This window comes from Choristoneura fumiferana, chromosome 8 (genome assembly GCF_025370935.1).
Source record: "Choristoneura fumiferana chromosome 8, NRCan_CFum_1, whole genome shotgun sequence".
NCBI lineage: Eukaryota > Metazoa > Arthropoda > Insecta > Lepidoptera > Tortricidae > Choristoneura > Choristoneura fumiferana.
Window position 1 is genome coordinate 11,176,500 of NC_133479.1, and position 15,281 is coordinate 11,191,780.

The following is a 15,281-nucleotide window of genomic DNA, read 5'->3' on the forward strand; positions in this document are numbered from 1 at the left end:
CAAGCTGTAAGTAAAGACAGTTGGCGAATGAAACAGCCTAGCCGTTCCAACAAAAGGGCTAACGTCACAAACGTTTTGAATTGCTATATCACGGGTAAATAAACCATAATGACCTTATATAGTTAGATTAGATATGAATACGCACATTGACCTCCAGATGTCGTTGCTCAATTACTATAGTGGATTGTCACCACAGACACGCGCGGGCTAACCTCTGATGCAACGCTACTGGACTTGCATGCCCAACGCGACGAACTATGCTGAAGGGAACCAAGAATCGAAATAAATGTTTATATTTCTAATTTGACAGATAGAATGCCATGTTCAAACTTTTAACTCAATGACTGCCTAGTTTGTCACAAATCCTTAAAAAAACGTGAAAGTGAGTAAGTATGTTTTTACATCATGTCTGTCACTTTACTGTGAACCGATTTAAATTAAATTTGGTAAATATGGAGATATTTTAAGACTTTCCAGGACCCATACATAGATACTTAAGATAGTTATTTATCCCGATAACTGTATAGTTCCCGCGGGATAGCGATAAACGAATTCTTGGCAAATGAAATCGCGGACCTCTTAGTCCAGAATTTGGGCAATATTACCTTTGTCTACAGGTTAGTTGTTTCATTTACTTGTGTGTAATAAAGCATGATATATGTAGTATTTAGATATGTATTAAAAAAGATAAACTAAAATTAAAGTTTCACAAATTATTAATTTTGTTCACTCTGGCATAATTGCATCCAAGATCGCTATCTTGAATTCGGAGCATCACCAATGCGCAAGCCAACCAGCCCCCGTTCCATCTTGAAACAATTCTGATTCGTAAGAGTATTTAAACCAACTACATTTTAGTGTAGACATCATTCGCTCCTCAGCTTACCCTACTTACCTACCAACTCAAACCAACCTAAGTTCAACATGTTCAAACTGGTAATATATTATTTATGCCAAACTTCAACATAAGTAGGCTTCACCTCTTTCGTTTACGAAAGTTTTATTATGCCGATCACGTTCTAACAAAGTTAGGGAAATTTAAATATAACTAAACTGCATTATACCCGAGTGATCTGATTTAGATGACGTCTTCAAATTTGCCTATCGGTTCAAAACAAATGTTTGCAGTATTGTGAGAACGTCATAGCTGTCATGTCACGTACTAAGTACTTAAACTTTACATTGAAGTAAGGCGAGACGCTTGTTAAAATGTTTGCTCTTGTTTCTTGTTTTGCATGAATGAACCGGTGAACTTTAGACATACGTCATACTTATTTCTTAAAATTGAGTTTTGCAGCTAACAGATTCGATTACTACTACTTACATACAACAAAAACTTAGCTCGTGAAATATTGTCCAACAGGTGGCCTTCACTGCTCTTCTCGCCGTCGCCGCGGCCAAACCCGGCATCCACTCCGTGGCTTACCCCGCGGTGGCACCAGTAGCAGCTGCCTACACTGCACCAGTAGCAGCAGCCTACACTGCACCAGTAGCAGCAGCCTACACTGCGCCAGTTGCGGCGGCCTACACCGCTGCTTACACTGCACCAGTGGCTGCCGCGTACGCCGCTCCCTATGCAGCGGCGTATCCTGCTTATGCTGCACCCTACGCTGCAGCGTACTCTGCACCAGCGTTTGCCTACCTTCGTAAATGAATTGACTGTGATGTTTAAATTGAAACAAAATAAAATTACTGAAGTACTCTAAGTAACTGTCTTTTGTTTCTCGTAAAAGGGTTAACTACCTACAAATTAGGAACTTTTTAGGAACGAGAAAATAAAATGAAGTAAACGATCGAATTTCAGCGTGCTTAAAAATATATTGATTTCGGTTCAGTAATTTCTCAGACATCTATAATAGTAGATTATTAATGGTCATTGCACCACAACAGGGTGGCTTATCCAATATCTCATATTCTTAAGAACCATAAAATGATACTAAAACTATACAAAACACCACATCGAATTCAGTTCAGTAGTTCCTGAAAAAAATATAACAAACTAATATTGAATATTTATTGTTACGGTGTTTATACGGAACCTTACAATGCGCGTGGCGCGACGCACACTTTCTTTACCCATTCTAAACAGAGATTATGCATAAAAATATAGGTAAGTTATTTTCAGAACTGGTGAACACACGAGCAAACAGTCTTTTTTGGGTTCCGTACCTCAAAATTAAAAAACAAAACCCTCAAAGGATCACACTTCTGTCCATTTATCACAGCCGATTTGCTCTGAATAAGCGACGTATATTTTGAGCGATTCGAATAGATAGAAACATATTTGTGCACTTGACTGTACAAATGTTTCTATTTTAGTAATTGATAGCGGTGACAATTATCTAAGTCACGCTTACGTGGAACAGCAGACGCTGACGCTTACGTGGATCTTTGATATGTTTTATTTCGAAAATAACTTTTAACAGAAATTCTTTGCCACCCTACTAATAAAATAAATGGTATATCTGTCTTGCTTCTCCGCCACGTGAGGCCAAGTCGTGCGAAACAGCTACGTTTGAGTTGGAAAAATGTTTTTACATGCAATTTAACCCGCCCTCCCTCCGCATAAAAAACGTAAATAACCAATGCATGCGGAGGGAGGGCGGGTTAAATTGCATGAAAAAAACATTTTTTCCAACTCAAACGTGTCTGTTTCGCACGACTTGGCCTCACTACTTGGCGGTTGAGCAAGACAGATATTCCATTTATTTTAACATGGATCTCCGCAAAGTAACGCCTGAATCTATACACCCTCCATCCCAGCCTATATACGTCCCACTGCTGGGCATAGGCCTCCTCTCAGAACAAGAGGGCTTGGGCCATAGTTCCCCCGCGGGCCCTGTGCGGATTGGGAACTTCACACGCACCATTGAATTGCTTCGCAGGTTTGTGCAGGTTTCCTCACGATGTTTTCCTTCACCGCAAAGCTCGTATATATAGGTAAATATCAAATGTAATTCCGCACATGAATTTCGAAAAACTCAAAGCTGCGAGCCGGGGTTTGAACCCACGACCCCCTGCTTGAGAGGCGATAGGTCAAACCACTAGGCCACCACGGCTATACACCCTACAAATGGGTTACTCTACGAGCTTACGACCTCTTTCAAAAGCTTTGTACTTTAACTGCTTTAACCTGAGGCTTTAACTTATTAAGAGTTGTCATTGTCGAAGTCGTGAATTTTGACGTAAAATCTACGAACGAAGAAACACTAAAAATAAGTGAGAAAAACCTTAACTATCGCTAGTTGTCTAAATATTTGATACGTAAACCGGAACCTTAAAACAAGTAATTTGAGACAGTATTTGAATAAAACCGTTTAACATAAGCGTTCAATTTATGCTAATTTTGTATTGACTGAATGAAAATAGCATTATTGTCAACATAATCGCTGTATCAACAACGTTTTCATTTGTCCCTTCCAAGTGTACTAAAAATAGTAACAATGTTTACTTCCCTAAAATGTAAAGTTATTCATGTATATTTATATGTAACTAAGTTATTTATTTTTAGAATGTGTTAATTCTAATCCAGCTTTAAATATTAAATTAAACGTCAATGTATTTTATTCTTAAAATCAACAATAGTTTTATAAGTAACACTCAACTCACTAGAGTGGGGATCTCACGTCACAGAAATCGCGACTTGGTTGAGCTCTGCTACTTTTGCAGTTAAAAAATACGGTAGCTGCGACGGCACGTTTATGTAAGAGGGCATTTAGACTAATTACAACTTCGGGATCTTTAAGATTTTTTTAAGAAATAGAGAATATAACTTTGCCGTCGTTTTATTTATTTGAACTAATTATATACGTATGAAAAAGTATATATATATGTGATTTTCCCACTAACGTCGATAAGTCCCTTCTGTCCATGCCTCTCAATAATCGATAAGTTTGAAGAAAGCCTGAAGTTCCACCTTAAAGACTGGCTAAAACCAAACAGTAGTTTCTGGGACATTGCCTACACTCAGGTATAATAACAAAATTGTATGAAATATCAACGATCAAACAACAATTAAAATTAATGATTATAGCATTGACAGGGATGTTTGGAAAAAAAACCGATCCGCATTAACAATCCTTTATTTGAAATAACGTGTAAGTGAAAAAAAAATATTGCTTATGTATCTTCCTACACTTTGTTGAATTTCTTGCGGAATTCTTCTCATCAGAGGTTTCCCGAGCCGGTGGTAGATTAAACTATAAAAAACAATTTTGATTTTCACTGACTCTTTAACTAATCTCAATTAAGCTTATGAAGTAGACAATAATTTCATTTTAATAACAGGAACTAAACAAATTTCAGTTTGTAATAAATGTAGGATAATTCAAATCGAGAGATGTAAATAAAACTTTAAAAAAAAACTAGAAAAAGAGAGTAGATAAACGAAAAAAATGTTATTTAATAGATGATCGAATTGGCCACAGCTTACGCCGCTTTCACGTCTTCATGCAAATAGGTAAGCTTAACAGCAAGGCATTTCAGACGTATCAATCCTTTTGCGAAACGTTTGTACCTAATTATCACTAATAAGAATTATATATATTAGCAAGTTATAAGCAACGACACCTAAAAACGGCGCTTATAAAATCAAACGTCACCTCTTCAAGGTAAGGTTCAAGGTAACTTTTTAATCGCAGCCTTGAACGTCCCTAAGGCACCATAGATAAAGGATGTGGCAGCAATTAAAGGTACAATCACATACGATAGAATGTTCTACAATACTTATGACTGCCCATTACGACCTTGATTGGGCGACGAATTGTGACGCTGCCAATGTTACAGGCGGTTCGTTAAAATAAAATGGGCCGCTGATTACGTTATGTGATCTTTGTATATTTTTAATGTTGATGTGCGCGTCAAGGGAATTAGGATTTCTTTTTCAGTTGGTTTTTTTGCAGATCATGGTGTGCTGTCCAATAATTGGCCAATTAATTAAATATATCATGTCAATTTAAAATTTTAATCATTATTTTAAGATTTTATGTATGCTAACAATGATGAGACCCCTGAAATAAATACGGTCCAAATGGAACCCATATTTTTTTCCAACTTATGTATTTTGTACTGCCTAAAAAGTGAAAAGAATTATGAAACGATTGCCTATCGTTTAAAAGCCCTTTTGTCGGAAAAATAAATATTGCTGTATTACGATACACAATGAATTATATTCCACTTACAAATTCCAAATTAGAGCTGTAAAAAATTTAAGAAAATTTATGTAATTTTAGGTACAGTCAAGGTCATAAATATAACGTACAAAAATTACCAAGATGTCAAAAATATCTATACATTATGGTCAATGCGTACCTACATATATTTGACGCTATAGCTGTATAGATATTTATGCCCCTGACTGTACCTAAGTATTGAAATTATCAAATGCCATAAAATGAAATTATACCAATTACGGCCTTCACTCAATTATTGCTGCTGTTTAAATTATATCCCAACTTTTGACTTAGCCTGACTACTATTGTCATTATATCCTTAAAATAATTTACCATAAATATTTCCAGCTAATTATAGAATTTTTCACCTATGATGAGTTCTGTGACACTTGAAAATTTATCGAGTTACTCATACTATTTTTCCACAAAATATTAAACTGTACTTTTTTTTAATATATAGCAATATCAGTGTTCATTAAATAGAGTCCATTGAAAACGATAGATTTTTTTTTTTTTAAATGACGCAATGTGTGAAACGGAACAGAGGTAGTGACGTGACACAACATTATCGTCAATTGCCGCGGTTCATTATTCGATAACAATGTACCTACACTAAGATATTTTAAATTTTTAAACAAAACTGGCAAGATTTTGTAAACGCGGCTATTTGGAACGCGACCGCAACCATCTTGTGGCCAAGTGCATGTCAGTATCACTGTCAGTACGAGTGCGTCTGCCTTGTTACGAGTTTTCTTTGCATTGTATTTTGTTATTGTTCATTTCTGTTAATATTATTGTTGACTTTTGCTTTTCGTTAAGTTTGTTGTAATTTTTTTTTAAATTGCCGAAACGGTCTAAAAAGACTGTTTTGAACTCCCAAAGTCGGGAGTTTGTCATTCGTTTGAGGGATTATTTCGAGCGAGAACGAAATAACGGTGGCCCATTGATGGCGATTGAAAACGTTGCTAATCGAGTTAGGTAGGTAGGTTTATATTTTATTTGTTTGCCGACCATACTTTGCTATGAAAACTGCACGTTGATAACGATCTCTATTAGCTGATGTAACCAGACTTTACACGTTTCACGCGAATGAAGCCGTGGGCGGAAAACTGGAAAAATATTGTTTTTTAAAATATAATGCAACTTTTCCAAAAATAGGAACTCTTAGGAAAGTTGATAGTTCACTCGATAAATGGTACATCTCTATAACTGTCAACTCGAAACGTCACAAAACTCATCATAGGTGAGAAATTCAATAGAAAAACCTGTATCTAGTAGCTAACAATACTATTTAGCATACCTATGATATGTATGGCAACGATGCCAAAAGTAGGTACCGACTTCGCTATATCAAAAATGTCTGTCAATTTATAATCATCACCCTGTGAATCACCAACTTGCAGCGCAATCTAAGTAATTCAAGTCGCGTTGAGGTCCCGCGCACGCTGCCGAGGTGCGCAGGCGCCGCCAACAATGGGGGTCATCTGCCAATCGTATAAAACAGCCTGTAAACCACACAACAATCAGTGTTACACTAGCATTCTCAACAACCAATCAATATGTTCAAAGCTGTAAGTATCGAAATTAAACATTTTGCTGGCTTGATTAAGGGATTTTATAAGGAAAACGTTTTAATGTGGCACCTAGGTCAGGTGTTTTCACAAACAGGGCTCGAAAAAAAGGTTTTATAAATTCAACTTTCATTTTTTATTCGACCTTTCTATCTGAATGTACTTTTTATTGAATTTTTAGTTGTACTGAGATACAAACAACATATTATAAATAGGTAAGTACTATTATTTCAAGTCAGTTCAACTGCTAAAATAGGTCTAATTCGACTCGCAAGATTTCATTACTAAGAGGTGCATAGTCACCGGGACAGATGATACTAAATAAAACCTAAGTACAAACCCTAAAAATATCTAGACGTTTATGGAGCTGATTTGACTATATATTATTGCCTGTATTTTTTCTTGCTCACCGCTCTACCTTCCCGCAAATCACAACCAGGTAAAGCATACCAGTCATTGTGGTGACAATGCACTGGTTTACATAAGCATGCCAGAATAACATCCCGCAAGTAACACAAATAGGTTGTCATCTTGACCTGTCGTAAGTTGGTAATATTAAACTTAATTTTGTTTTCGTTTTCCAGCTGATCATCGCTTGTTTCCTGGCCGTGGCTGCGGCTAAGCCACTGGTGGTGAGCTACGCGTCTCCTGTGGCGGCGGCGTACACCGCGCCCGTGGCGGCCGCTTACACCGCGCCCCTAGCCTACTCCGCCTACAGCGCCTACACCGCGCCAGTAGCCTACTCTGCCTATACCTACGCTTCGCCCTACTCCGCATACTACCTCTAAAGATCAGACTCAATTTTTTTTAAAGTAAATTATTTATTTATCGTTTTTTTGAGACTATGATGTAATGAATAATATACGACCCACGCCCATCGTAACAATATTGCCGATTAAAGATGAATTATTTACTTATTCTGTGAGTTTATTCTGATATTTAAAACCATAAATTATCTTTCTCCTTCGTAGATATTACTATCCATTTCTTGGTAAGCAAAAAATCATGAGATCACTGAGAGATTAAGTTCAAATCCCGGATAAAAAGCAAAAAATAATTTATGAAACGTTTACATAACTATTTAGCAAACAGTAAGAAATATAGTACTTGGATTTTCTAGGATCTATATTAGGTTTGCATTTTTTTTTAACAATTATAATGGAAATTTGATTGGTTACGATCATAAAATCTTAAAGTTTATTACACATTACACATCTAATGTAGTATTTAATATACGTGCCTAGCATGAACCTAAACACAAGTTTTGTATTCTGGAAGGAACGTTCAGTTATATATCAGTACAACAATTGGCAGCTATCCAAAAAGTAGGTACTTAGCATTTAAATACAATACGTTAGAATTTGAAGTCACAATAATGACTGCTTCTTTTTCTCACTATCAACCTTATGTAAACATAACTATCTACTTTTCCACAATTTCATCTATGTTAATTTCGTTTGTAATCGTAAGTATAATGCATGTTTTCCAGACAAAAAGTATGGTTGGATGGCAACTATAGATTTCTATCTTAATATGAAAACGATATTTTTGCCAAATTCACGAAAATCTCTTCGTCCACTTTATGCGAAAAACAAAACAAACGCATGGAATTTGACTAAGAGAGACCAAGTCACTTTCACATTACGATATATTTTAAAACAAGCATCATGTTAGCTCTGCGTTCTTTGACATCAGCATCACTTCCTCAATATATATATTTTTTGCATTTATCAAACGGCAGCGAGTAGTTAATTGATCCAGTTTTGGCGAATTGGCCTTGGATTGAATGTATGACATAAAATAAATCTTTCATTGTTTTTTTTACTAATACAAATTCAATCTTTAATCTAAAGCAAAAGGTTTATATTGTCGGTTGTCAGCAATTACATGCAAGTTTTGCGAATTCGTATAAAATAGGCGTGCGGGGTGACGGTGTCATCATTCGATTTCGTGATTTTCTTGTGAATTCTACAATTTACAACTTACCCTCAGCCATGTTCAAGCTGGTAAGGAAATTTATAAATCATTACGAGCACGAGTTCATTTTTCATATTGGTTTTCATTTACTACTTAAGATGATTTAAGTATTTTACCTTCCTATGTTTGGTTGGTCTCAGTAGGTACGTAAGTTTGCTTGTACATATAGGTATCAGTGCAGTGGCATGACAATGTAACAACTCGGTTCCCATGGGATTGTCTTAATTTTTTAAACATGTTTTTTAACTGTTTATTTAAAAAAAAAGTTAGCACATTATCTAATTTATTTTAACTGCTAATCTCAAATTAAAAAAGGTTTTTTGAGTTAAGGAGTCAGAACTTTTAATTTTACGATGTTATCACAGTTTTACAATATTAGCATTGCTTATTCACTATTAGTGACCGAATCGACTTTTAATTTTGGAATGGATGGGTAATGGGTAGTTAGGAACTGTGGACAACCATTTAATAATAAGTACCTATGGCAAAACTTGTGTATAGTTACGATTCAGAGGAATTGTATTGTGAAGTCATACTTAACTCACACTGCTCTCACTTTTTGGGCTGTTAACGAAAATATTTACTCCACGTCACTGTTTTATATCAACGAATTTGAATCGCGGACCTGTAGAGCCTTGTTCAAATATGTCACCTCAGTGGCACTTTCAGATATATTTTTTAGATGCTTTTGCTTAATTTGCAATGTTCATATTAATATGTAAGTAAATTGTCTTCAAATCTTGCAAGTCCCATTTAACTAGCTGTTCGCCAGTTTAGAGATCGAATTGACATAATTATATAATTTTGGTACTAGTACGCAATCATCAAAAAACCGGCCAAGAGCGTGTCGGTCATGCCCGAAATAGGGTTCCGTAGGCATTACGAAAAAAATAAGTAATATTTTCTAAGGATTTAGTATTTTGTACGGAATATTCCAAGTTTAGGTGTATATTTTATACCTTAGGCCATTTACTCTTAAACTACTGATAATTCTCAAGAAAAATTAACCGTTATAGTTTTCCTTGTAAGTTTGATATACTTACTACCATCTTGATTTTTTTTTAAATTTTCCACTCACCGGTTTAGGTTTGAGAGGGGGCAGCTCGATTTTAATGAAAATTTGCACTTTAAAGTTGAATATTTTGCAAACAAATCACTGAATCGAAAAAACGTTGAAGCAACCCCCTAATAGTTTTAAAAGACCTATCCAACGATACCCTACACTATAAGGTTTTAGAGAAAAAAAAAACACCTCCACTTCACGTCTATCTTTTTTAGTTTTTTTTTTTTAATTTTTATTGTACCGTTTTGTCGGCATAATTTACATATATATTTGTGCAAAGTTACAGCCTTCTAGCATTGATAGTCCCTGAGCAAAGCCGCGGACGGACAGACAGACAGACATGGCGAAACTATAAGAGTTCAGTTTTTCCATTTAGGCTACGGAACCCTAGAAAAAGCTTGTACCTATCGAAAATGAAATAGCCAACAAAAAACCATTATATTGCGAAAAATTATCACCTACGACCCTACGACGTTTCTATTAAATATATGTATCTAAAGTGACCCAAAAATCAAGTTAACTGAAAAAAAAGTTAAGGAGACAGGAGATAGGAGACATTAATGAACTAACTTAACTTCAGACTTCAATAACTTTGGCCACTAAATTAGTTTGAATAAAGAGTTACTGATAACCCCACGTGCACAAAAGAATTTTCATCACAAAGGACGCTCAATTTGTTAAGAAACTATCTACTTACATTCGACAACAATAGTTCAACTTAGGCACTATCTATTCAGTTCGTTAGGGACACAAAGTATTAATTTAACCCTATCTATTCTGTCATGTCATGAAACTTAAATGCTGGTAAATTAAATCTCGTCCAACATAGGTACGTTAGGTTAAAATAGTATGTAATGTAGGCTACAATACAATATTATAAATGCGATAGATAGTGTGAGTGTCTGTGTGTATGTTTGTTACTCCTTCACGCTAAAACGGCTGGACGGATTCGGATTAAATTTGGTTTGTAGACAATCCCGATATATTCACGGAAATTCGACAAAATCCCAGAAATTTAATTAAACTGTTAGGTCTAATAGTTTAAGCATGCGAAGCCGCGGGTAAACAAGTACAAAAATAAAATAAACCTTCTACATCTAGACTTATTTTCAGGTGTTCGCTATCTTCGCCGCAGTCGTAGGCTTCGCCGCCGCTAAGCCGTGGGGAGGAGTGGCGTACGCTTCCCCCTTGGCTTACTCCTACGGCTCTCCTCTGGCGTACTCCGCACCTGTAGCGTACTCCGGTTACGCGTCCCCAGTAGCCTACTCCGCGTACTCTCCTTACGCCGCCGCCCCGGTCGGTTACGGAGCTAGCCCATACTCCTACGCTGCCAGCCCCTACTCCTTCTATCTGAAACGTTAAAAACATTTCAAACTGGGAATTCTAATGGATAACGAGTCGTGTTGTATTAATGTTTAACAATAAACTATTATAAATTTAAACAACTGTGTTTAATTTCGACATAAAAATATAAGACGTGGTTGTGCACACTGCCATTATTTCTAATGTTTCTGAATACGTTTAACTTTTGTCACTTTAAACGTCTCTAGAACACAAGGTCAATGGGATGGACGTAGTTTTTGGTGGGACAGACGGTTCATTTATTTCGGTTGTGATTATACATTCTTTTGTTACGGGCTGGACCATTCGACGAGACCTTGGTATTAGTTTTGAAAGAGTCGATTCTTTCACACTGATATCCATTCGTTACTGTTTCTTTTACAGCCGAACACAAGTATGTATATAAGTAAGGACATCCTCGTATTTACTGTATTGCAAAGACAACTGTTTCAGCAGTCGGTGTTACTAATTCTCCTAAAAAAATACAAAATTTAAACATGACGCGGATTTTAATGGTGAGTATAACAATTATTTCACATACCCTTTTTTCATGGTACAACTCCAGTATAGCAAATAATTAAAGTAACATTTTGAACCTATACATTGTTCTAATTACTATAAAACATAATAAAATAATAAGTTCTTTAACTGGATCGTTACGGAAATTCTTCTACCTTTTTGACATTATTGGTTTTAATATAGGTTATTATTTATTCGTACTTGATCCACAGCTGGTGCTAGCAGTGTTCGCGTCAGCAGTAGCTGAACCCCTAGTCTTCAGTTCGCCATATCTGGGGTCCCCCCTCGTGTCTCCGTACGCGTCCGCAGCATTAGTGGCATCAGCACCTCCGGGGGTGGTGGCGCCGGCCGCGGCCCTGCCCGCTGGCTTCCCAATGTCATCAGTATCAGCGTACTCATACGGTTCCTCCTACAGCATACAAGATTACGCACCTCTAGTCAACAATGCCGCAGCGCCTTTATACAGCTCCGCGTACAGCCTACCGTATGCCTACGCTGACTGGTTCTACCGAAGATAAATTAAATTACTAGTAAAGTAACACTAACGCTGTGACGATATTTACGTACTTGAGTTCTTTGTTTTAATAGGCCGTGGGTGTGTTGATATTATCTTTTATAGTGCGTCATAATGTTATCTTGATTGAGGAGTGTTTTAAATTCAAAACTGCCGTGTTTCAGGTGGCATACCAAATGAGACTTGTTATTATGGTTGTGACACAACTATCGCCATATTAAATTGAGTACTGTCAACATGTTGTTGCAGTGATATCATTGTTTTTAATTACTTATATATGCCTCAAATTGATGTAACCGATGACTCTTGGTGGCTATTAAATCGGCGAAGGGCTTATTTATACAATGGAATTAATTATTTATTCTAAATGCATATTCTTTCAATCATAAATTAATGTTGCAGTAATACCCTTACATTTTTGGTCATGTAAATAAAGTTATATGTTACTAGTTTTTACATATGAATAAAATGCATTTAATTAAGTACCTTTGTTCTCAGAATTTAAACATATTGCTATCAAGCGGACGGCCACATATAAAATTAAGCCACTGGTCCAGGTAGAACTTGTAAATTATTATTACCCTTGTCTTTTACATACATCTTTGAAATAGATATTGATAATAATAAAAAATAATTCCAAATTAAAACAACAATGAAACATAAAAAAGTAACCGTAATAACAAAATAAAAATAAAGTATATAAAAGTCCTCATGGTTGGTATGGACCCTAAGATGCTAGCAGCATTTCCTTGCTGTATATGGTCGGCTGTTCGGCCCCCTGTGCTGTTAATTAGAAGTTCAGATGATTATTTAATTGTTTTGGATATCATATACATACGTGTGTAAATATATAGCTCAATAAATACAATGATCCGGCAAGGCGTTATCAGGTGTCTAACTTACACACAGTGTGTAGACCAGCGTTTCTTAACCTGTGGTCCACGGACCCCTGGGGGGTCCACGATTATGTATTAGGGGGTCCGCCGTCTTATCTATAGACATTTAAATTAATAAAAATTGACCTAAATTTATTCCTGTTTTTTATTAAGGGGTCCTTGAAATCATGCTTGATTGTCTAGGGGTCGGCGGACTGAAAAAGGTTAAGAAACGCTGGTGTAGACCAATAGGAGCTTATCCGGTGTCGTATTTTGAAAACCTAGTGGGTCGCCTCGTCTCCTAGTATACCCGCAAATCTTGCTAGCCCACTCTAAACCTATTACGTGCATAGTAGGCTCACTTTAATGATTGCCTATTTAACTTATCTATTCGCGTCAGAGCCCCATTCGTTGCCCATCGCTCCAGATCAAAAATTAAGTTATAAAATTACGATTCGAGTAGAGCAGCGGGACTTTCTGGCTTGACGACCTTTTTAGTATTCCGGTTTCAAATAATTTCGACCTCTTTTCGTCACAATTGAAAAGGTTGTTCAATTTGTTTCATTGAAGATTCATTTTCCGTACGTTCCTCTATTTTTAGGGTTCCGTAGCCAAAATGGCAAAAACGGAACCCTTATAGTTTCGCCATGTCTGTCTGTTTGTCTGTCTGTCCGTCCGCGGCTTTGCTCAGAGACTATCAATGCTAGAAAGCTGTAATTTTGCACGAATATATACCGGGTGTGGCCTGTAATATGAGCAAAATGTTAAAATGTTAATGTGTATGTTGTTGGTATGTTATGTATATGTTATCTGTCTTGTATTGTATTTTTAGTTTGTGATGGTGAATAAAAATTTCGATTATTATTATTATTATTATTATTTATTATTATTAAAATAGTAGATTGATAACCAAGGGTGGAAAGTGACCCATTTCACCCGAGATATTTCTGGCGCTCGAACTAAGTGAGAGCGCCAATAATCCGAGGGGAAATAGGTAATTTCACCCGAGTTAGACACTTCTTTTCATTTTGACTGTGAGGAAAGTAAAATACTACAAAAAAATGAGAATAATAAATTGAATTTACTTATATCCAACCTTCAACGGTACCTTTTCGACTGGCCACTTGCCACAATCGACTATTAAAAAAATGGAGTTTGTCACGACCAAGGAGCTTATATACAAAACTGGAGGTTGAACGCCGAACGAAGAAGTTTGACCTATTACTTATTTATATATTCCATCTCTTTCTTTCACATTTCACGAATGACTTCCATCTCTTTCTTAACCTAACTTAAGAAAGAGATGGAATATGTTCGTGACGTAATAAAGATCAAATTTCTTGTTTCAAACGGATGTTCGGCGTTCAACCTCCAGTGTTGTATATAAACTTCTTGGTCACGCACAACATGCATCTAGATGGCCAGGCCGAAACGTGAAAAAAGTGTCATTGACGTAACTCAATTATCTTCGACTCCGTGGCTAATCGAAAAATTAAAAAAAAAATACCTTCCACCCTAGAGATGAAAACGCAATTTTCCACCCGGCTATCTACCCATGAAAATTATTTTTTCCGAACGGGAGAGACAGAGATGAAAAATTAATAGATCGTCCTCGTCAAACTGAGCAACATTAGTTCAGCGACTTTTAAAAATAATTAGTTTTCAGGGTTCCGGAGCCAAAATGGCAAAACGGAACCCTTATAGTTTCGCCATGTCTGTCTGTCTGTCTGTCTGTCTATCTGTCTGTCAAGCTGTCCACGGCTTTGTTCAGGGACTATCAATGCTAGAAAGCTGTAATTTTGCACGGATATATATGTAAACTATGCGAACAAAATGGTAAAATAAAAAATATCCCATAGACGTAAAGTGGGGGTGTTTTTTTTCTCATTCAACCCTATAGTGTGGGGTATCGTTGGATAGGTCTTTTGAAACAAGGGGTTTGCTAACACGATTTTTCGATTCAGTGATTTATTTGCGAAATACTCAACTTAAAAGTGCAAATTTTCATTAAAATCGAGCGCCCCCCCCCTCTAAAATTTGAAAAAATAAAGATGGTAGTAAGTATATCAAACTTTCAAGGAAAACTATAACGGCTAATTTTGCTTTAGATTTGCTAGTAGTTTAAGAATACATAGCAGCCTAAGGTATAAAATATACCTAAACTTGGAAGATTCCGTATTAAATACGAAATCCTTAGAAAAATATTACTTAATTTTTCGTAATGGCTACGGAACCCTATTTCGGGCGTGT

At 36.3% G+C, this 15,281-nt stretch overlaps 3 protein-coding genes across 3 annotated transcripts; all 3 read left to right on the forward strand.

Moving 5' to 3' along the window:
- The first annotated feature begins 833 nt into the window (after positions 1-833).
- On the forward strand, positions 834-7,659 carry LOC141430234 (uncharacterized). Its single transcript, XM_074090831.1, has 3 exons — positions 834-936; positions 1,364-1,651; positions 7,327-7,659. The coding sequence occupies exons 1-3, from the start codon at positions 925-927 to the stop codon at positions 7,528-7,530; spliced, it is 504 nt and encodes a 167-aa protein (XP_073946932.1). The 5' UTR covers positions 834-924; the 3' UTR covers positions 7,531-7,659.
- Positions 7,660-8,645: 986 nt separating this feature from the next.
- Positions 8,646-11,227, forward strand: LOC141430473 (uncharacterized). The gene is made up of 2 exons (XM_074091185.1): positions 8,646-8,748; positions 10,896-11,227. The coding sequence occupies exons 1-2, from the start codon at positions 8,737-8,739 to the stop codon at positions 11,142-11,144; spliced, it is 261 nt and encodes an 86-aa protein (XP_073947286.1). The 5' UTR covers positions 8,646-8,736; the 3' UTR covers positions 11,145-11,227.
- A 308-nt stretch (positions 11,228-11,535) lies between these two features.
- On the forward strand, positions 11,536-13,917 carry LOC141430472 (uncharacterized). The gene is made up of 2 exons (XM_074091184.1): positions 11,536-11,638; positions 11,855-13,917. The coding sequence occupies exons 1-2, from the start codon at positions 11,621-11,623 to the stop codon at positions 12,158-12,160; spliced, it is 324 nt and encodes a 107-aa protein (XP_073947285.1). The 5' UTR covers positions 11,536-11,620; the 3' UTR covers positions 12,161-13,917.
- Positions 13,918-15,281: the final 1,364 nt, after the last annotated feature.

Excerpts from the sequence above, each read along its gene's own strand:
- LOC141430234 (XM_074090831.1), top strand. Across the intron at positions 1,652-7,326 it reads CGTTTGCCTACCTTCGTAAA|CTGATCATCGCTTGTTTCCT; the intron begins TGAATTGACTGT and ends TTCGTTTTCCAG.